This window comes from Brassica rapa, chromosome A03 (genome assembly GCF_000309985.2).
Source record: "Brassica rapa cultivar Chiifu-401-42 chromosome A03, CAAS_Brap_v3.01, whole genome shotgun sequence".
Taxonomy (NCBI): domain Eukaryota; kingdom Viridiplantae; phylum Streptophyta; class Magnoliopsida; order Brassicales; family Brassicaceae; genus Brassica; species Brassica rapa.
The window spans coordinates 129,453-152,300 of record NC_024797.2 but is presented as its reverse complement, the minus strand read 5'-3'; the positions used below and the strand labels follow the sequence as shown (position 1 = coordinate 152,300).

The following is a 22,848-nucleotide window of genomic DNA, read 5'->3' as shown; positions in this document are numbered from 1 at the left end:
TAATTCTCTAATACCCTTAATCCCAAATGCTCCTAAACCCTAAACCCTAATTCTCTAATACCACTTAATCTCAAATACGCCTAAACCCTAAACTCTTTAATCTCAAATACCCCTAATCTCAAATACCCCTTAATCCCAAATGCCCCTTAATCTCAAATGCCCCTAAACCCTAATTCTCTAATACCCCTTAATCTCAAATACCCCTAAACCCTAAACCTTTTATTCTCAAATACCCCTAATCTCAAATACCCCTTAATCCCAAATGCCCCTAAACCCTAAACCCTTTATTCTCAAATATCCCTAATCTCAAATACCCCTTAATCCCAAATGCCCCTTAATCCCTAAACCTCTTAGTCTCAAGTACCCTTAATCCCAAATACCCCTTAATTCCAAATGTCCTTTAATCTCAAATACTCCTTAATCCTTCATATATTTTAATCTCAAATACACCTCCTATAAACCTTAAATCTCAAATACCCTTTAATTTGGGATACGTGACATGGAAGAGCTAAAATACAAGTGATGATGAGGTCAAACCTACTGTCGAAGGATGACTTGCTTGCTGCGCAAGAAACGCACAAGGCATCGCTTGACATCCTTGAGACTCCTTCGGCTTAACCAAACCACAATTAAGGCCACATGGGCTGCACCTCCGTTGACTCACAACTCACGGTGGTACAGATCCAGAACCGGTGGTTATGAGGGTTGAGGAACATGGCGGCTCCGGTTGCTCGTCACTCCTTCACGTCTCCAACTCTCGGATCCATTACGTAACACCTGCGAGCGAATCAATGGTGGCTATCGATGGCACGTCCTCTCCTCCGGTGATGACAAGGTTGCTACTCCAGTGGTGGTGACTCGCCGTGGTGATCGTTGATGATGATAAAGAGAACGCCTCTTCCCTTCACACACGGTCATAGAAAGCATGAAGGAATGAAGCAACAATAGAAAATTGGAGAGTTGATAATAGAGGAGGAAGAATGAGAAAGTAAGAAAAACCTAGGAAAAGATGTTTTCGAAATACTTTTTAGAAAAAAACATGAAAAAGCATTTGAAGACTATTTGGAAACCTTCATTAATCAATCATATAAAACCCTTTTGCTAATATTTTAATCTAAATAAAAAAATTAGAATATTGTTTTCCGATTTTGGAAAAATGTTTTAAAGAAAAAAAATTGAAGAAATGAAAATTTACCAAAAGAAGGAGGCATTAATTGGTGACTTGAGTCATAGCAGTTGCTCCCTTGATGATGATGATGATGATGATGACAAGTCAAATTAGAACAAGAGGCTACGTTGTTGAAAGAGACAGATACGAACATCATAGGAGATCGAGAACATTGACGAAACTAATCAAAAGGTCGGAACGGAACGAATATGATCTCTCCAATACTTGTGCTCGCTAAAGGTTGAAGCTTTTTTTTTTTTTTTTTAACAATACTCTTTATTTATTTTCCAACAACCGGTTACAAAGATTAAGACTACCTACTTTCCTCAAAAAATCTAAGAAATTTAACACACCCTTAAAACAAACTTAACCAAGAACCTAAATAAGTAAGAGAAGAACTGCTAGTGATCCTCATGTTGCGAGACAAAGGATCAAGTCGCAACCGAACAATTTGTTTCACTTCTTGAATGATGGCGTGTGTAGGTCTACTCACGTTTGAATGTAGTCGAGCATTCCTTTCCTTCCAGACCATATAAACAACAGCTTGAAAGATGAGCTTAACTATGAGTAGGATGTTTGGATCTGTGGAAGAGTTCTTAAGCCACCTAAGACAATCTTCAAACACAATTGGGGGAGTGACATGGGTACGGGCGCAGAAGTAAGCCCAGATTTCAGAGCTGTAGACGCAGTCAAAAAAACAGATGTTGCCTCGACTCATCACACCCTGAGCAAAGGAGACAGTTCGGAGGTATCTCAATACCCCAAGCTCTCATTCTGTCTCGAGTAGCTAATCTGTTCCAAGCCACCAACCAAGCTATGAAGGCATGTTTGGGAATTCTACCTTTGAACCAGATTTGAGAATGCCAGCTAACCGGAGGAAGAGGAGGGTGAAGAGAGGACCACGTCTTGGCGGTAGAGAAGATAGTTGAAGGGGAATCATTTCCCGTTCTCCATAGGTACTTATCATCTGACGATGACAGCACAATCGGAACTGGCGATGGCAGACATTGCTTCAGCAAAGTGATTATAGCATTCCTACTGCGAGAAGCACTCAACCACCACTCTCCATTCACTAAAGCCTCTGCCACCGTCGCTTCCTTGTGCAAACCTGAAGCTGCTGGCCCTCTTCCCTCCGTCAAGTGAAACAAGGGACCAAGATCCGTCCAATCATCAAACCAGAAGCTAGCTAAGCTACCAGACCCCACTTCGCATGAGACAAAGGGTCTAGCTAACACTCTCTTTTTTTTTTTGATCGAAAACCATACTTGATTAGCTAAAGAAGAAAACATAAGAAGTTTTTACTCATCCACAGACGGAGAGTTGATTAAGGATAGCAGCGCTGATTTCGCTAGAGTATCAGCTAGAGTATTTCCCACACGCGGGATGAAATGGAAAGATATGTTACTAAAAGAACTAGAAAGATAGTGAATATCGAAGAGTGTTCCTTGAATCCAAGTGTGGTTCTTCTTGGTAACAAGCAGAGAGATGAGGCTTTTGGAATCAGAGAACACTCTAAGAGAATCAATGCCACGGTTGACCGCTTCGGAGATTGCGGTCTTTAACGCCAATGCCTCTGCTACTAGGGCTGAGGGGACTGAGCGGCGTTTTGAGAAGTTACTTCCTGCTGGTGAAGCCATGCTGTCGCTGAAGTGCCAGCCCATACCACAGTTTCCGGTTCTAGAGTCCCAAGCAGCATCAGAGTAGACGCTCCACGAGGATCCTGCAACAAGAGGGAGTTGGGGTACATGGGGGTTAGACACATGGCGAGATAGATCCACATTCTGTGGCAACGGGATACATTTTTTCGACTCCTGAGCTTCTCTCCAAGCTTTAGAGTCTTTGAGGATTTTCAGAACTGATTCCTCAACAGTGTACTCTTTATTTTCAAAGAGTAACTTATTCCTATTAGTCCAAAGGGTCCACAAGACCCATGGCGAGATCGGAGTTGATCCCAATCCTATCGGAGGCAAGGTTATTACTCTGCTACAGCTATCAAGAAGATCCGGTACCGACATGGGAGGTTGCTGGAGTGAAGATGGAGCATGGAGACAGGGGAGTTTGTTCCACACTTGGGTAGCAAAAGGGCAGTGGAGCAAGACATGTATCTCTGTTTCAACTGCTCCACAACGTTTGCACTTATCATCAATATCAATTCCCCTGCTTTGTAGTGCGGTTCCAACGGGTAGGGCTCCAACGTTTGCCTTCCAGAGTAAATGCTTGAGCTTCGGGGAGGTGTTGAGGGCCCATATCCTCTTCTTCCAGTCGAAATGGTCAGAAGGTTCAGCCTCAGAGTTGATCTTTGCTAATGCGTACCCTGATTTTGTAGTGTAGTTCCCAGATTTATCCTTCAGCCAAACCAACTCATCCTTCATGTTGCAGTCGCTAGGAATAATGGACTTAATAACCTCCTCATATTGAGGCAGATGGTCTCTGATCATTTGAATGTTCCAATCTGTGGAGGAGGGCAGTAATAGGTTGGCTACGCATAGGTTGGAATTTGCTAGGGTAGGCGGTCCTATAGGAGCCGTTGGCCTCTCAAGACTTAGCCAAGGCTCTGACCAGACAGAGATATCCTTCCCGTTTCCCACCACCCAACCCAGGCCCTGCCGGAGAACCTCTCTTCCCGCAAGTATCCCTCTCCAGCCATGGGAAGCTGAGGCGGGTGCCGTGCATTCCAAGAAAGAGGAGTTTAAGCAGTATTTACCAAGCAGCGTCTGTGCTAGTAGAGAATGGGGTTCTTTCAGGATCCTCCAAGCAAGTTTTGCCAAGAGAGCGTCGTTGAATTGTTCGATTTCTCTGAAACCCAAACCTCCAGCCCCTTTTGGCCGCGTGAGTCTATTCCACGAGACCCAACAGAGCTTGCGAACTGATGGCTTTACATCCCACCAAAAGCGCGTTAAGACACTCTGAATCTGCTTGCATATTGAGAGAGGTAGCTTGAAACAGGACATAGTGTACGTTGGCAGAGCCGCTAGCACTGCTTGTAGTAGGACTTGCTTTCCCGCCTTTGATAGAAATCTCGTTGTCCAGCCAATTGAACGTTGTCGGATCCTGTCAATGAGGTTAGCAAAAATGTCCCTTTTTTTCCTCCCAAAGTGCTCGGGGAGTCCCAAGTATTTGCCAACGCCTCCCTCATTTTGGATGTTAAAGAAAGCTTTTATTCTAGTCTTCACTTCGCTAGATGTCTTTGAGGAAAAGGTAATTGCCGACTTCCCTAGGTTGATGCACTGGCCCGATGCCCCTTCATACACTGTTAAGATGCGTTTTAACGCTTCACAGCTAGACACATTTGTTTTGGTGAAGAACATTGTGTCGTCCGCGAAAAGCAAGTGGTTAATTGGAGGGCAGCCTCGTGCCACTTTAATACCCGCCATTCTCCCATCTTGCAGAGACTTATCGCAGAGCTTCGAAAGAACTTCCGTGCAGAGGATGAAGAGGTAGGGTGAGAGGGGATCTCCTTGTCTTATACCCCTTGTGGGGGTTACTTTTCCCTGAGCTGCTCCATTTACAAGAAAGGAGTAAGACACTGAGCGGATGCATTCCATTATCCACACCACCCAGATTGGGTGAAAGCCCAGCTTCCCTAAGACTCTTTCCAGAAAGTTCCATTCGATTCTGTCGTACGCTTTACTCATGTCGGTTTTCACCGCCATTGAGCTTCGTACACTAGCCTTAGAGGTTTGAAGATAATGGAGGACTTCATGGGTAATGAGTACGTTATCAGATATTGCTCTTCCCTTAACAAAGGCAGATTGGTTCTTGGAGATGATGGCTTGAAGCACAGGTTGTAGTCGCGAGGTGAGTACTTTGGCTATGATCTTGTAGTGAGTGCTACACAAGGCGATTGGCCTATAGTCAGCGACTGTCTTTGCTCCTCTGTTTTTTGGAATTAACCTGACATGGGTCTCATTGAAGCGAGCATCAAGGGTGTTCGTCGTGAAGAAGGAGCCGACTTCCTCTGTTATATCATCCCCGATAATGTCCCAAAAGCTCTGGTAAAAGCTTGCAGAGAAACCGTCCGGCCCCGGCGCTTTATCCGGGTTGATAGAGAAGACCGCCTGTTTGATTTCCAGCTTATCCGGTATCTTGACCAAAACCTCATTCATCTCAGGTGTGATGAGAGGGGACAAGACTTCATCCACCACATGGAGGGAGGGTGTTTGCTGCGACGAGAATAGTTCCGTGTAGTAGTCTGAAATGGTCTGAACTATTTGTTCTTCTTCAAACACCGGTTGACCCAATGAGTTTTCTATCACAGAAAACTTATTAATGGTTCTTCTCTCACGGGTAACGGCATGAAAAAAGGCAGAATTACAGTCTCCACTGTGGAGCCATTGAATCCTGCTTCTTTGTTTCCAGTACTGTTCTTCCTCCAAATATGCCTTTTCCAGTTTCTGCGATAGTGTATCAATTACTATCGGGTCGGGGTTAGGGCTTGAAAGCGCCTCTTCCAGCTTTGTCTGTGTTTCCAAAATGAGCTCTTTGCTGTTCTTGTTTTGTAGCTTAGACCATTCCATGATCTTTCGCCTGATCCTACATATCTTAACTAGGACCGACTCATATGACATTGAAGTCCAATGTTTCTCAACCAAATCTTGTATCTCAGGCTTATCTTTTAAACGTCTGTCGAAACGGAAGAGTCCACGTTTCTTTGGAGGACTTTGACTGAGGTGAACCAGTATCGGCCTATGATCTGATCCTTCAAATCTCAAGTATTCGCAGCACCCAGAAGGGTAGTCCTCAGCCCATCGACAGTTGATCATGGCTCTGTCCAAACGGGACTGAATGAAGTGACTATACCGGTTGCCTCTCCAGGATAGCGAGTTGCCCGAGTGCTGGAGATCCCATAAGCCTGTCTGAGAGACAAAGCTTCTGAACGCCAGGAAGGACCCTTCCCATCTCAGAGGTCCTCCTAATTTTTCCGAGTTGTCCAGCAAGTCATTAAAGTCGCCCACTACGAGCCAAGCTTCCTCATCGCGTCCTAATCCTAGTTCTGTCAGATGGTTCCAGAACTGTGCTCTATTTTCTTGTCGGGGTGATCCATAGATAAATGTAACCAGCATAGATCTTTGGAACATGGATATAGATGTGTCAATAAAGTTTGAAGAAAAGGAGAGGATATCCACCTGAACCTCAGGCTTCCAAGACAAGGATAGACCCCCTCCTGTCCCACTTGGGGGTACTGTGAAATGGCTTGTATATTCCGTTCTTTGGAATAATCGGAGCACCACTTCATCTTGATTCATAGTTTCTTGAAGGAAAATAATTTCTGGGGAAATTCGCTTTTTGAATTCCCGCATTCGCTGGCCTGTCAAGGTGCTCCCAAGTCCTTGGCAGTTCCAGCTGAGAAGCGCTAAGGAAGAGCGCTTGGGTTTACCCGAAAATCCTTCTGCTTCTTTGATATTGGAGGGACGATGGTGGTCTTCCGGATGCCTTGACGCTGAGACGGTGCTGTTGTGTTTCCAGTCTGAGTCCTCCTTCTTGGGGAGCTTTGGGTTTTTGTGACCCTTCTCTTCTTAATGCTAACTCCTTTTAGCGGACTGGTGTTATATTTCTTTTTTTGTGGCATTTTCCCATCCTTCTTCTTGGCCACGCTTCTAGTGATAATTCCAGGTCTTTCAGATAGTCTGGCTTGCATAGGGGAGTCCATCTGGTTAGGCACAGGTTGCGGCCCTAAGCGTAGAGAGACATGTCTCCTATCTTCACTAAGAGTTCTTATCGGAGAGTTTTCCTGCGGGGGTGAATGGATGACTCCTGGAGGACGTGAGCCTGAGGGTCGACTGGAATCAAGTCGTGGTGGTTCCATGATCTCCTCCAGGTAATGAATATCGATATCTTGTAGGCGACTAGAGCCTGTAGAAGTTCCTTGCTGCGCAAGTCTAGATTTCCCATTAGAGGGCAATGATAACCTTTGTTTAGCTGGGGGTCTGTCCGCAGATGTCTGGCCTCCCATCTCATTTCCATCATCTCTCAGTGATAGAGACCGTCTTAAGTCTGTGGAATGAGGGATCTCAGGTAGCCTCAGTCTTTCCTTAATGGGGCGACATCCTGAAGACACTTGGTCTCCTGAAGCTTCTCCATCCTCTCTACGTGAAAGGGCCCTTCTTAAATCTGTTGAGTGTGGAGTAGGGTCTTGTAAGGCTGGAGATTGTATTTTGGAGGCTGAGTCATGGCTAGGTGCTCGTCTTTTCTCTGTTATTTGACCAACTCCATCTCTGTCTCTGTCATGCTCTGTCATTTTGCTGGGGGAATCAGATATGTGGAGGTTATTTTTTACTCCCACTCTGGCCCCAGATTCTCGTGAGAAAGATCTTCCTGGGTTGTAGTCTTCGCGACCTCTCCGGTATTCACTGGTCACTGGTGCATAGCTTTGATGCTGTCGAGAGTTGTACCTTGAATCTGTTGTACGATCCTCATAGTAGTCTCTTCTTGTGTAAGAGGGAGGGGCTTCTCTCTTATGCTGGACTTGGTGCCCTTTAAACCTTTTCCTTTCTTCATATCTCCTCCTGTTATCATCCAGACGAGCCATAGTATTCCTTTGGGAAATACCTATCCTATTAGGACTTCTGTCTCGTTCCCTAGAGTTCTCCGAAGTAGGACAATCATCTTTCTCATGGGAAAGTGAGTGGCATCTGAAGCAATGTTTTTGCAGGTTGTCGTAGCTAAATTCCACCTCTATTATCTCTCCAGAGGGTAGGGAGATATCTCTAGTCATCTCCAATGGGTTGAGACCGTTGATGAGTACTCGAACTCGGGCTTGAGTAGGTATACAGTCTTCCACAGTGCCCAGCTCTTTTCCAATGGCTCGAAGAGCTTTATCTTCCCAGTAATGGAGGGGAATTCCATTGATTTGGATCCAGAAAGGCAAGAAAGCCGGGAACTTTTCAGACACGACTGGTTCCCATCGTTGCACAATAATCATCCATCTTTTGAAGTGGAAAGGTGCCTTGTTGAGAATGGTGAGTAGGTCTCTTTCGTTTTCAAAACGGAACTGGAAGAGCAGCGGCCCTAGATCTCTTCCAGTGAATCGTCCAGAAACATTCCAATGCTGGAGAAAGAAGTCCACAAGGGCTTTTGTGTTCTGTGTTGCAGGGTTTGTGACTCTCCCAATAAGGGTAAATTTGTTTTCCTCAATCAGAGCAGCTGTATCAATCTCAGGGATTTGAACAGGGGGCTTGCGGATTGTTTGACTCCTAGTCGGGATCCATTTCTTCTTTTCTTCTCTTGAGTACCGATGACTCATAGTTGTTGTGCAGGGAGGAGACTTGTTGTTGTTTAGTAATGGGAGTGGAAGTTCTCACACGGAGCAGAAACGATTCCGAGACTTGTTGTTGTGTTAAGTAGGTAGCTAACACTCTCAACTTACAAAGCTACTTCCATATCCAACTGTCTCCTCGGCGAGGCTCCAGCTCCCAGAAATTGTCGGATCCAATCTTGTTTCTCCTTATCCACGAGACCCACAATGATCCCCCTGCTGCAAACAAAAGCCAAATGAGCTTCAGCGTCAGCACCTGATTCCAGTCGGCCAACTTTCTCAGCCCCAGCGCCAGAAAGGTTGAAGCTTTACGACAACAACAACGACGGACTTGTTCTCTTCTCTTCGTGAAGAGTCTGGCAGATTTGGAGAGGTTATATTGTAAATAAGGTAAAAAGAGAGGGCTTCTTATAAAGAGGAGCCAGGCCAACGGGTCAATTACAAATTACAACGGTCATTTTTTGGGTAATCCATTGGTAGCCGTTGGATGATTAGGCTTTTAGATCTAACGAGACATTTTTAATGAGACATATATAGAATCAATGGTACAAATTATACCCTTTTATCGTATCATTATTCATGTTTACCACCATTAATGAGACATTTTTAAAAATATATTTTTCATTAAAAGACAAAATACTTTTATACCGTTGATTCTATATATGTATAATAAATAACTAAACCCTAAATTCTAAACTTTAAACCATCAAAACCCTAAATTCTAAACCCTAAACCCTAAAATTGCTAAATCCTAAACTCTAGTGTGCATTCAAGTTGTCAGTACGAAGATGATTGCAAGAATGCAGAATTAGATCTTCAGAGATCAAAAGTATAGTGTTTTATCAAGATTCATTACAAGACAGCACGTATTACAGGTTTAAAACCTAATGATGTAATTGAGTTACTGTTGCAGGAAGAGAGGCAAAGAGCTTTGTTGCAAATGCAGTGCAGGGTTATGGGTGACAAAGCTCCACAAGAGCAGGAAGTGAGCTCTAGGAAGGTTAGACCAGGAATCATTTTGATCCACTGAAATAATTCATTAGTTTTAACTGGACCCGACAGCACTGACACAAGCAATATTTCAAGCTGAAGCGGTTAATTTGGAGACAGATAGTGAGACAACGAGAGGAAAAGCTGAGTCAGCCTTCGACTTCAAGAAGATGAGAGCTGTAGACAAGTTAAAAGGTGGGCATATATGGGCTGTTTATAGCAGTGACAACGAAATGCCAACAAGTATGACAGGACAACGAAGGATACTCTACTAGCAAGAAGACATAACAAAGGGTGTGGGAACCTGCTCTCTTTGTGGTTTTCTTATAGCTAACTCTAGTTGAATTTGGTGTTCCAAACATATAGCTTCTCACTGGTTTTTCACTTTTTTTTGCCATAGAAGTTCCCTGCTTTTGCAGCTGATGTAACAAATTTTATTTTGGTTATATAATTTACAGTTATCAAAAAAAAAAAACAAAAAAAACAAAACAAGTATGTGAGGATCACGAAAGCAACACAGCTAGCTACAGCAAATCCCAGTATCCTCCTTCAGAAAGTTTTCTCATCAGATTCCAGCCTTCAAACAGGAGAACAAAGCAACACAGCTAGCTGAAGGAGGATACTGGGAGCTTGACCCTGCAGCAATACCATGTCGCATCACCATAGTCATAATTAAACTGACCACAATGGGTAGCCACATGCTTTCATCCGTTTGAATATTTTGATCACCATGTTAGTCTGCATATGTCGTTTTTAGAATATAACCATCAATATTATGTAAACGCTATATGTATGTTTGTTGCAATGATAACTTACTTCATTTGCCTCAAGAAGTGGCTGAAGCACTATGTTGTATGTAGCCGTTTCTAGATACATATTCTCACCATGTTAGTCTAAATGTTTTTTTTTTTTGAATTACAATGGCAATGTCAACCCTTTGATTTCACTAATGTTTTTGAATTCATTTGTTAGTCTAAATATTAGTTAAATCAACAGATATTATCCAGCTTCTTCGGCCTCTTCTTTTTTTTCTCATTAGAATTTCGTTCTTTTTATTTCAATTTTGCTAATATTTTCCTAATTTTTACATATGTTTTACTAAATATTTATTTTTCTTCCAAAATAATAATACAAAACATATAATCAATGAACCAAAAATCCCTTAAAATACCCTTAATCTCAAATACCCTTAATCCCAAATACTCCTTAATCCCAAATACCCCTAATCCCAATACCCCTTAATCCTTCATATCTTTTAATCTCAAATACCCCTCCCATAAACCTTAAATCTCAAATACCCTTTAATCTTAAATACTCTTTAATACCACATACCTCTTAATCCCATGTACCCCTGGTCTCAAAATATCCCTAATCTCAAATAATCTTTAATCAAATATACATGTTAATTCCATATACCCTTTAATCTCACATACACTTTAATCTCAAATATCTCTTAATCCCATATACCCTTTAATCTCTCGTATACCCCTAAACTTAATCTCATATATGTATGTATACAAACCCTAAGCCCTAATTATGATCTTTAAAAGTTACAAAAAAAACAATCACATATTAACTTAAGATTTAGGATACGTGACATGGAAGAGCTAAAATAAAAGTGACGATGAGGTCAAACCTACTGTCGAAGGATGACTTGCTTGCTGCGCAAGAAACGCACAAGGCATCGCTTGACATCCTTGAGACTCCTTCGGCTTAACCAAACCACAATTAAGGCCACATGGGCTGCACCTCCGTTGACTCACAACTCACGGTGGTACAGATCCAGAACCGGTGGTTATGAGGGTTGAGGAACATGGCGGCTCCGGTTGCTCGTCACTCCTTCACGTCTCCAACTCTCGGATCCATTACGTAACACCTGCGAGCGAATCAATGGTGGCTATCGATGGCACGTCCTCTCCTCCGGTGATGACAAGGTTGCTACTCCAGTGGTGGTGACTCGCCGTGGTGATCGTTGATGATGATAAAGAGAACGCCTCTTCCCTTCACACACGGTCATAGAAAGCATGAAGGAATGAAGCAACAATAGAAAATTGGAGAGTTGATAATAGAGGAGGAAGAATGAGAAAGTAAGAAAAACCTAGGAAAAGATGTTTTCGAAATACTTTTTAGAAAAAAATATGAAAAAGCATTTGTAGACTATTTGGAAACCTTCATTAATCAATCATATAAAACCCTTTTGCTAATATTTTAATCTAAATAAAAAAAATTAGAATATTGTTTTCCGATTTAGGAAAAATGTTTTAAAGAAAAAAATTGAAGAAATGAAAATTTACCAAAAGAAGGAGGCATTAATTGGTGACTTGAGTCATAGCAGTTGCTCCCTTGATGATGATGATGATGATGATGATGATGACAAGTCGAATTAGAACAAGAGGCTACGGTGTTGAAAGAGACAGATACGAACATCATCGGAGATCGAGAACATTGACGAAACTAATCAAAAGGTCGGAACGGAACGAATATGATCTCTCCAATCTGTCGTCTCCGCCATTACTTGTGCTCGCTATAGGTTGAAGCTTTACGACAACAACAACGACGGACTTTTTCTCTTCTCTTCGTGAAGAGTCTGGCAGATTTGGAGAGGTTATTGTAAAGAAGGTAAGAAGAGAGGGCTTCTTATAAAGAGGAGCCAAGCCAACGGGTCAATTACAAATTACAACGGTCATTTTTTTGGGTAATCAATTGGTAGCCGTTGAATGATTAGGCTTTTAGATCTAACGGGTGGATACACGTACCTTTGGATCTTGAGTTTCATTCCGCCCACGTTTCAGGTACCAATTCGATCTTCTCGATCGACACTAATTGGTATTATATGCCCGAAACTGAGAGACAACGCTTCATAATCTGCTTTCTTAAGCTTTCTGATGTATTTGGCTCGTATTAGGGTGGACAAGAGACTGACAGGTCTCGGATGGACAATAGGCAATGGAGCGTCTGTGAAAGTGTGGGAGGACCCGTGGCTGTCAAACCTCTCTCCGTCTATTCCAATGGGGCCTCCAACCCTCCACAACCGGAACATGCGAGTCCATGAACTCATTCTCCCACACTCAAAAGAATGAAACATTCAAGCTATCCGCCAGCACTTGCCTCTCTATGAGGATCTCATCCTACAACTCATCCCTAGTTCCCTGAACAAGGAGGACGAGTTGGTATGGCTGTTTGAAAAATCAGGTTCTTACACTTCGAAGTCAGGCTACGCCCTCTCCAGAATCACTTCTTACCCCCACAACATTGACCCCTTCCCCTGGAAAAAAACCATTTGGAACCTTAAGACTTCTCCAAAGCTAAGGTCCTTTCTTTGGAAGATCAAAAGTGCGGCGCTTCCAGTTGGCTCTGCTCTCCTAGCAAGAGGCATACAAGTCGATCCTAGATGCAAACGTTGTGGAGAGGTTGAGACTCCTATCCACCTACTCTTGACATGTACCTTCTCTGCCCGTGTATGGGATCTTATTCCGGCCCTGAACAAACCAGACCCTAGCTCCGACCTCTCCATCTCTGAGCTTCTACTCTGTTGCACTACAATGACCAATCTCCCACCTACCGGCCTGGCCTCCACTCCGGTCGCCCCCTGGGTTCTTTGGCATCTCTGGAAGAACAGGAACCAACTTGTCTTCGACAACAAGTCTTGGTCTGAAGCAGAGATATCTCTGAAAGTTTTAAAAGATGCTAGGTCCTGGGAAGAAGCCTCTCAAGCCCCTGTTAAGACTTGCTCTCCACGCAACCGGCCTCCTCTACCGCAGCAACCCTCTACTGGATATGCTTGCTTCACAGATGGAGCCTGGGACCCCATCTCAAGAAACAGTGGACAAGGCTGGGTCTTTCACGACCCCAATGGTGTCTCTGTTGAGCACCGATCTTCAAACCGCTCTCATGTCGCTTCACCCCTGGTTGCTGAAGCCCTTGCGGTAAAGGCTGCTCTACTTGACGCAGTCGCTTACGGATTCTTTCGGTTGAATATTTTCTCTGATTCGAAATCCCTCGTCAACCTTCTCAACTCGTCCTCTTCAACAATCGAGCTGCATAGCTTACTGTTTGATATTAGGGTTTTAAGTTGCAGGTTCGAAGTTATCTCATTTGGTTTTATTCCACGTTTAAACAATGTTAAAGCAGACTCTCTTGCTAAATCTGCTCTGCTTTCCCTTGTAAACCCTCCCCGTGGGGAGTAACTCTTTTTCTTAATGATAATCACTTGTTCGTTCAAAAAAAAAAAAAAAAAATAGGGTGGACAAGAGACAACTATGTTAGGAAAACGGCAGAGCTTTGAGATATGATTCTCTTGGCCCTCTAGTTAGATTTTTGGTGTTAAAACTAGTTTGTAAATTTATGAATTAGGGTTTTCTTGTTCTATCATCTTAAGCTTGTATGGAAGGGAAAAAAACAGAGACGGGGGAAGTTGAAACTGCTAGCAAATTAGGGTTTTCTTGTTTTCTTCGCTTGAAATATTACGTCGACTGATAAGGAATCATGTGCACCTGTATAACTAGGCTGAGCTCAATGACTTTAAATTACAGGCATATGCCCCCCCCCCCCCCCAAGCAATAAGGTCAAGAATGAGCATCTGTTTAATGTGTTGAGCCCAACGCTTTCGAGTTATAGACGTAGAGTAATCGTGTAGATTGGCCCATGTTCAAAACCTTAACGTTTCTTAATATGAAAACGCCTTTTATATTCCTTGGCCAAATATTGAAAAAGAAAAAAATCAAACCTGATTTCTTCGTGTATAAATAAATAATGAATGAAAGCTTAGACACTTGATGTTTCTAGGACGGGAAGTTGGATTTGGAAATCACTTTGCAAGCTTAGACAACTAGCTCGACCCTTTGTGGTCTGTGAGGTTGGCTCAGGTACCTCCGCTAGCTTCTGGCACGACAACTGGACCTCATTAGGATCTTTATATCAGTTAACTAATGAGAGGGGTCCGAGGCTGAGTGGCCTTCCAGAAAATGCAGTGGTTCGAGATGCTCTTGTTAATGAAAATTGGTGGCTACACTCCTCGAGATCAAGAAACCCGACTATTAGTCTGCTTAAGAACTGTCTCCCAGACCATCGACAGATAGTGGCCTCAGAGGCAGAGGACTGCTTCTTGTGGAGAGTGGGTGAAAATGCCCCTGGGACGGTTTTCTCGATCTCTCTCATATGGAATCACTTATATGATCGTCTTCCGGAAGTGTCGTGGCACAAATCTGTATGGTTCAGACGAAGGATTCAAAAGCATGCGTTCATTACCTGGTTGGTGGCTCTGGACAGGTTGTCAACTAGGGACAGGATGAGACGTTGGGGCATTGCGGTCTCTCCTTTATGCCTTTTATGCAGTTCTGCTGAGGAATCTCGACAACATCTCTTTTTTGACTGTGGTTATAGCAGAGAGGTTTGGGCATTCTTCTTCTCAGCTTTCCGTCTGTCCCCTCCACCTTTGCTCATGGATGCTCTGAACTGGCTTAAGGCGCCTACTCGAGACAGCAACGTCAACCTGATCGTAAAGCTCACCTTCCAAGCTTCTCTCTACATGATTTGGAAGGAGCGTAACTCTAGATTGCATTCTCAGTCTTCTCGCCCGGCAGCTTCTCTTCTCACGGAGATTCAACAGCTTCTTAGACCATCTCCAATGGCTTACTCTATTTTTTACTCTAAAATAGAGTAACTCTATAATAGAGTTTGAGTTTGCTCCAATGGTACTCTATTTTAGAGTAGAAAATAGAGTGATGAACAAAAAAAAAACAAATTACTCAATATTTGGAGTAAACATATTTTTCACTCTATTATAGAGTGAAAAATAGAGTACCATTGGAACATTTTTTACTCTAAACTCTATTTTAGAGTGAAAAATAGAGTGGGGTTGGAGATGCTCTTTGGGCAAAGATGGACATCTTATCTAGGGAACAGAGTAATCTCCCCTCCACTGTTACTTTTTTATCTACTTGGCGCCTTGTATTTAACAGCCAGTAGAAGAGTTTCTCTTTTTTTTTAGTTAGAGTTGTAATAAGGAAGAGTAATAAAAAAAAATAATAATAATAATAATGAATGAATGAAAGTGTACGAGCGAAACAAAATAATAAATTCAAGAATCCGCAAACGCAGACAGGAGCACCGAAAACAACCATAGTACCAGGCATCAAGAAGAAAGGGAAGGGTTTTCGGTCAGGTCCAAACACTCTTCCTTCGCGCTACTCAGCTGGAACTGTCAAGGCATTGGGAGCACCTTGACAGGCCAGCGAATCAGGGAGTTCAAAAAACGAATTTCCCCTGAAGTGATTTTTCTCATGGAAACAATGAATCAAGATGAAGTGGTGCTCCGCAAATTCCAGCAAACGGAATACATATACCACTTCACAGTACCTCCCAACGGAACTAGCGGTGGCCTCTCGCTCTCCTGGAAACAAGACGTTCAGGTGGATATCCTTTCTTCCTCTCCCAACATTATCGATACTTCCATAACTCTGCAACAAAAATCTATGTTTGTATCGTTTATATACGGTCCACCTAGTGCTGCAAATAGAGCAGAATTTTGGAATAAGTTAACAGAGGTTGGTTTAGGAAGAGATGAGGAAGCTTGGCTAATAGTTGGAGATTTTAATGATCTCTTAGATAACTCTGAAAAAATAGGTGGCTCTTTGAGATGGGAAGGATCTTTTCTAGCTTTCAGAAGCTTTGTTTCCCAAATGGGACTGTGGGATTTACAACATTCGGGTAACTCATTATCTTGGAGAGGGACTCGATATAGCCATTTCATACAGTCACGCTTAGATAGAGCCATGATCAACTGTAAATGGGCTGAAATCTTTCCCTCTGGATGCTGTGAATACTTGAGGTTTGAAGGATCGGATCATAGACCGATACTGATCCATTTAAACCAAACCAAGAGAAGAAAACGGGGACTCTTTCGTTTCGACAGAAAGGACAATCCGGAGATAAAGGAGCTAGTGGAAGAACATTGGACATCACTGTCATATGAATCAGTCCTTTCAAAAATCTGTCGGATAAGGAGAAAGATTATGGAATGGACAAAGGCTCAGAACCTAAACAACAAAGAAGTGATCATGGACACACAAGCAAAGCTGGAGGAGGCACTCTCAAAAGCTACCCCGGACCTGATAGAGATTGGAACACTCTCAGCTAAACTGGAGAAAGCCTTCACAGATGAAGAACTGTTTTGGAAACAGAGGAGTAGGATCCAATGGCTCCATAGTGGTGACCGTAACTCTAGTTTCTTCCATGCTGTAACTAGAGAGAGAAGAACAATTAACAAATTCTCTGTGATAGAAAAGGCCGACGGACAGGCGGTCTTTGAAGAAGAACAGATAGTCACCACCATCACGGACTACTATACGGGACTATTCTCATCTCAGCAAAATACCTCGCTACAGGTTATTGATGAGGTCCTCTCTCCGCTCATCTCCTCTGAGATGAATGATGCCTTAATTAGGATTCCAGATAAGCAAGAGATAATGCAGGCGGTTTTCTCTATACATCCGGATAAAGCCCCGGGACCGGATGGCTTTTCGGCAAGTTTTTACCAAAGCTTTTGGGACATTATAGGAGATGATGTTACCAAAGAAGTGGAAAGCTTCTTCACCTCGAAATCGCTCAATGCTCGTTTCAATGAGACTCATGTTAGGCTGATACCGAAGACTAGAGCAGCGAAAAGGGTTGCCGACTATAGGCACATCGCCTTGTGTAGTACACACTACAAAATTATTGCTAAAGTTCTGACCAGTCGGCTCCAAATCATCCTCAACTCCATTATCTCCATGAATCAATCGGCTTTTGTCAAAGGGAGAGCAATCTCGGATAACGTTCTTATCACCCACGAAGTTCTCCACTACCTCCAAACTTCCGGAGCGAGGGTACGATGCTCAATGGCGGTTAAAACCGACATGAGCAAGGCCTATGATCGGATAGAATGGAACTTCGTAGAGGCAGTGTTGACAAAGCTTGGTTTTCATGACACATGGGTTGTATGGATTATGGAGTGCATCCGAACGGTGTCATACTCTTATTTGGTGAATGGGACGGCTCAAGGAAAAGTTATTCCTTCGAGAGGCATTAGACAAGGAGATCCTCTGTCTCCCTATCTTTTTATACTTTGTACCGAAGTACTCTCGAGCTTGTGCGCCAAGTCAATGCGTGATGGGAGTCTATCCGGAATCAAAGTTGCAAGGGGATGCCCGCCTATCAATCACTTGCTGTTTGCTGACGACACAATGTTCTTCACAAAGACTAATGTGGCCAGCTGTGAAGCACTAAAGCGTATTCTGCTCCTGTATGAGAATGCCTCCGGCCAATGCATTAATCTAGACAAATCGGCAATAACTTTCTCAGCAAAACCCCCCGGCGAAGTGAAGACACGAGTAAGGAACTTTTTCAATATCCAAAACGAAGGTGGCATGGGGAAGTACTTAGGCCTGCCAGAACATTTTGGAAGGAAAAAACGAGATGTGTTTGCTAGCCTGATTGATAGGATCCGACAGAAGTCTACGAGTTGGACCACGAGATTTTTATCCGGAGCTGGGAAACAAGTTCTTCTCCAAGCAGTCCTTGCGGCCTTACAAACCTATACGATGTCTTGTTTCAAGCTACCCCTGTCCCTATGCAAACAAATTCAGAGCATACTAACTCGCTTTTGGTGGGACGCCAAACCAGAGATCCGCAAGCTTTGTTGGATCTCGTGGAAGAGACTTACAAGACCAAAAAGTGCAGGAGGACTAGGATTTAGAGAAATAGAACAATTCAATGACGCTCTCCTTGCTAAGATAGCCTGGCGAATCCTAAAGGAACCTCAGTCTCTTCTAGCTCAAACGCTTCTGGGAAAGTACTGCACAGGAACTAGCTTCCTTCACGCCTCTGCCCCCACTTCGGCATCTCATGGCTGGAGGGGTATACTGGCGGGTAGAGAGGTCCTCCGACAGGGACTTGGATGGCTAGTGGGGAATGGGCGTAGCATTGGCATCTGGTCTGAACCATGGCTCCAACTTGACAAGCCAACAACGCCCATGGGACCGCCAACTCGAAACAACTCTCACCTTTGTGTAGCGGACCTGTTCCTACCGGGCTTTACAAACTGGAATCTCCAGGCCATTAGGGAACACCTGCCTCAGTATGAGGATACCATTAAAGCCATCATTCCCAGCGAATGCAATATGGAAGATGAACTCGTTTGGTTGAATGATAAAAGTGGAGCTTACACCACGAAGTCTGGTTATGCGCTAACAAAGATCAACTCGGACCCTGACCCAAACGACCAGTTCGACTGGAAGAAGAGGATCTGGTCTGTTAACACCTCCCCAAAGCTACGGCATTTCCTCTGGAAAGCAAATATAGGTGCAATACCAGTCGGACCTGCGTTACAAAACCGAGGAATTGATGTAGACACGAACTGCAAGAGATGTGGTGCTCGGGAAACAGAGATTCATGTCCTTCTCCAATGTCCATATGCAACTCGTGTCTGGAATCTCTTACCCTGTCTCCACCTACCATCTGCACTAATACAAGCACCAAACTCAGTTTCAGAGCTACTTAATAGCTGTTCTCGGATAATCTCTCTCCCTCCTGTAGGCTTAGGCGATGTTCCTATTTTCCCTTGGGTCTTGTGGACCCTATGGACAAATAGAAATAAGCTACTCTTTGAGAATAAAGAGTACTCTGTGGAAGAAACTGTTTTGAAAATCTTGCAGGATTCAAGAGCTTGGAAAAGAGCAATTGATTCCAACAAAAAACAACCAGTGCCACTTATTGTGGAGCCTCACCAAAGTTTAGCTAACTTGGATTTGGTCTTACCTTCTCCATTTACAGGTAACAACGCATGGAGTGTTCACACGGATGCTGCATGGAACTCAACCTCTGGCAACTGTGGAATGGGATGGCATTTCAAAGACACTTTGGCTACACCAGCAGGCACATACTCTTCAACACGCCGCTCAGTCTCCTCTGCCCTTGTAGCAGAGACCTTGGCGTTAAAGGCTGCAATCTCTTCGGCAGCAAGCTGTGGTATTGATTCCCTTGAAGTCTTCTCTGACTCTAAAGGCCTCATTACTCTCATCAACACCAAGAAGAACAATGTTTGGATTCAAGGAATTCTCTTTGATATCCATTCCCTATCCAACTCTTTTAGTAATATTTCCTTTAAATTCATCCCGCGTGTGGGAAATACTTTGGCTGACTCTCTTGCAAAAGCAGCATTACATTCCCTTTCTAGCTCTCCTATGTTGGATGAGTGAAGTACTCTGTTGTTTATTTTAAGTTTAATCAAGTATAGTTTGCGCAAAAAAAAAAAAAGAAATTCAAGAATCCGCAAACGCATTTCCTCCATAGCTCTCAAGGATGTGATTATCAGCTACTTGAAGAATCTCTTTAATAAGCTCTTCTTCATTCGGAGAGTGTCTGAGCTTCACAGGTGAAGCCATCAAAGTGGGTACAAAAGGGTAGACTTGTGTGTTACCTCGTCACTGCCTTCGTCTTGCATTGTGAGCTGGTGGTATTTTATGATCCGGTTCTCCCTTTGGTACACTGAGCTCTCATGAGCTAACCGTGCTTTCTCTGCTAGTAGGCTCTCAAGCTGGAGCCGGATCTGATACAACAACATCCCCACGGAGTAGTTAGAGCCTTAGAGGGCAAGCAGCAACAACCAAACTTGGAAATGAGATCACTCAATTCTTTACCAAATCTTCCTCTGCACTGCAGGGTTGCTTCCTTTCCCATGGTGGTTCTCCCTCAGATGTATGTTATCTTCTTCAAGCTGAGCACGGCGCTCTTTCACAAATGCAAGATCTGCTTTCACATTTTTCAACTCATGGAGTAGTAGTTTTGCTTTAGCAGCAGTCGCCCTCGCCACCTGCATCAATATCACCTACACAATCACTAGATTCGACCTCAGTTATGCATTGTTTTGTTTTATCAGCTCAGAAAGTTAAGTTGTAACTTGTAACAGAGTCGGAAGTGATTGTCTGAGTCGTCAAATCTCAGACTTCAAAGCATTGGTCAAATTGGTTTCACTATCGATATTCTAAGAGCGGAGGATCGGAAAGACAAAACCAATCAGTTGAGGGTAGAAACCTTAGATCTGGGATGGTCAAAATCAGGGAAGGCTAGAGCGGCAGGCAGTGATGCTTTCCTTGACGGCGGAAGGCGATCAGTATCGTCCTTTAAAGTTGCAAACTTTCCGATCCCATGCCTCCTTCTTTCTATACGCCATCCATAGTTTAGGTTCAAGTAAGTGTCTGTCTAATTTCCCTTAATATGTGTTGCTTTTTCGGTTTCTTTAAAGTTTTACAGCTTAGCAAGAGGAGGAGAGACAATTGATACACAACTACTATTAAAGACGGACCCACAAGGATCGTAAGAAAGAATGCAGTGGTTATTTAGACAACTCACCGGAATCTGAATTGGCAATGAGTTTTGTCCTTCATGTTAATCAAAACATACTCACTCGTTTACAGTCTCAATGTGGAAATATCTTCACTTCAGTGAATAATTTGTGTGCATTCCCAAGCGATTACCTTTTTAACTCAAAGGAAACCCCAATTCTCGGCCATTTAGGCCCTCTTGATTTGCATATTAGATAATTGGCAGGATAGAATCCTCTTCGTGACCTAGAGTCTTTAACTACTTATATAGAGATAAACGTGAGTGAGGAAAGAAAAAAAGGATGGGCATTTGCTCTATTATTACCTCTCCCTGAGAATTTACACAACATTCTCTATCCATAGTCCTCATCATCAATCACCATACCTAAAGTTTTACAATTTGTGCATACAAGTAGGATTGAATACGGATTCAAGATATTCAAGTTTATATAAATGTTATGTTATAATTGTGCATATTCATATCCATAAATCGTCACTTTACGCTTTGAAGAACTCTCCGTGTGTGGATGAGTAAATGAACCTTGTTATCTTTGAACTTGAATGAAATTATGGTTTGAACAAAAAAAAAATGTTATAATTGTGCATATTCATATCCATAATCAAACTGCAACACACAAAAATTTAAATCCATAGCACTATAATACCTATGTAACTTTGTAGTTAATATTGTTATCGTAATACACTCAAAATTAATATTGATTTTTTTTTTTTGACATCCAATATGATTTTGGAGATTGAATGTTGCCGTATTATTTCTAACCTTTTAAAAATGTTTTTTTTTTCTCGTCTAGAACTACTCCAGTGCTGGTATTTCGGTGGTAAATTAAGTACAATGTCAAACTTCGAAGATAAATAAACTAGCCTACTCATGAAAGGACTTGGGAAGCATGAATTAATGTTTCACATTGGCTATGTATGAAGAGTGAACCATACGGTCCATATCTTCCTTCTTCGACGTGTCCAGTTCGTTATAAGGTCTCTTGCTTGGTTATCACACATTGCAATACGAGAGAGAGTATTCTTTAAGGGATAAATATTAAACGACTTGATACATGATACTGATACCAATAGAGAACCAATACCCAAATATCCGTTTCTTATGTGATTACCGACATTAGTAATCTTGTCTCTAGCCAACAATAACAACAATTATAGAAAGAGTATTAAGTTTGTAGACGGGAGAGAGAGGATGCATTGCAGTACGCGATGGCTGCCGTGAGGGAGTCGTCCGTTAATGTTTCCTCGCTGTAATTGGTGCTGCCTTCGCAGTAGTAATGAAGGGAGCTCTTGCTTCGTCGTCCGTGAATAACTTTGAGGACCCACTTCTCTCCCACGTTCACTTTCTCCCTTATGACCCCCACTACACTCAAACACCCCAGTTTCATCATCAACTTCGTCGTCACGCTGCTGTATGCAGAGAAGCAGCTAGAGGCTGATGAGAAGATCGCCGTCGTCTGCATTTCATTACTTGGAGAAGGAGAAAAAGACGAAGAAGAAGAAGAAGATATGCTCATTCCAGTTGCTGGTTGGTTGATTTTGATTTCAATGAAAGATTCATCACCATCCATGGCTTCATTCATCAATACCACCTCATTTTCTCCTGGGTCCATCTTACTAATCATCAGATCACTTCCCAAAGCTCATATTTACTACCTATATATATAAGATGTGATTCTTGCTCCTAATTCTCATCATTGATTGTTTGGTTAACATACAATAATTTAATAGATTCACATCGATACAGCCTAAGTAGCAGCTCACACCTCACAGCATACATGCATTCGAGAGCATATATGTGCATGTGAACACACATAATACAACGATATACATATAGTATTTGTCGAGAGGATATATATATTTTATTTTCGTCGGATCAAATCAAAGCTCTGGTTGAGATCCGGAGGTTAGTGATACAATTAAATCGGAGTCTTTAATAATATAGTAATTGGATTTGGACACTCGTAATAGCTAGCTAAACCCATCAATTATTGGTCGCCCGCGTATATCTTCAGAAATCACATGCATATCACATGTCACATGCAAATTTTGGACAC

At 42.8% G+C, this 22,848-nt stretch overlaps 1 protein-coding gene across 8 annotated transcripts; it reads right to left on the bottom strand.

Annotated features, from left to right (window-relative positions):
• Nucleotides 1-6,470: 6,470 nt before the first annotated feature.
• Nucleotides 6,471-22,814, bottom strand: LOC117133033. Of its 8 annotated transcripts, none has more exons than XM_033288958.1 (5): nt 20,802-21,960; nt 20,090-20,611; nt 19,870-19,998; nt 11,708-12,000; nt 6,471-11,414 (listed from the first exon to the last, which is right to left on the bottom strand). In XM_033288958.1, exon 5 carries the CDS (start codon nt 8,409-8,411, stop codon nt 6,522-6,524), a length of 1,890 nt encoding a protein of 629 aa, XP_033144849.1. In that variant the 5' UTR covers nt 8,412-11,414; nt 11,708-12,000; nt 19,870-19,998; nt 20,090-20,611; nt 20,802-21,960; the 3' UTR covers nt 6,471-6,521. The 8 variants fall into 8 exon arrangements, 7 of the variants coding, with proteins under 7 accessions (XP_033144849.1, XP_033144847.1, XP_033144850.1 ...); XM_033288956.1 differs by lacking the exon at nt 20,802-21,960 and having other exon boundaries at nt 6,471-10,151; nt 10,230-11,414; nt 20,090-20,794; XM_033288959.1 differs by lacking the exon at nt 20,802-21,960 and having other exon boundaries at nt 20,090-20,288; nt 20,484-20,794.
• Nucleotides 22,815-22,848: the final 34 nt, after the last annotated feature.

Coding starts and splice junctions, on each gene's coding strand:
- LOC117133033 (XM_033288958.1), bottom strand. CDS start 8,411: ATGAGTCATCGGTACTCAAGAGAAGAAAAGAAGAAATGGATCCCGACT.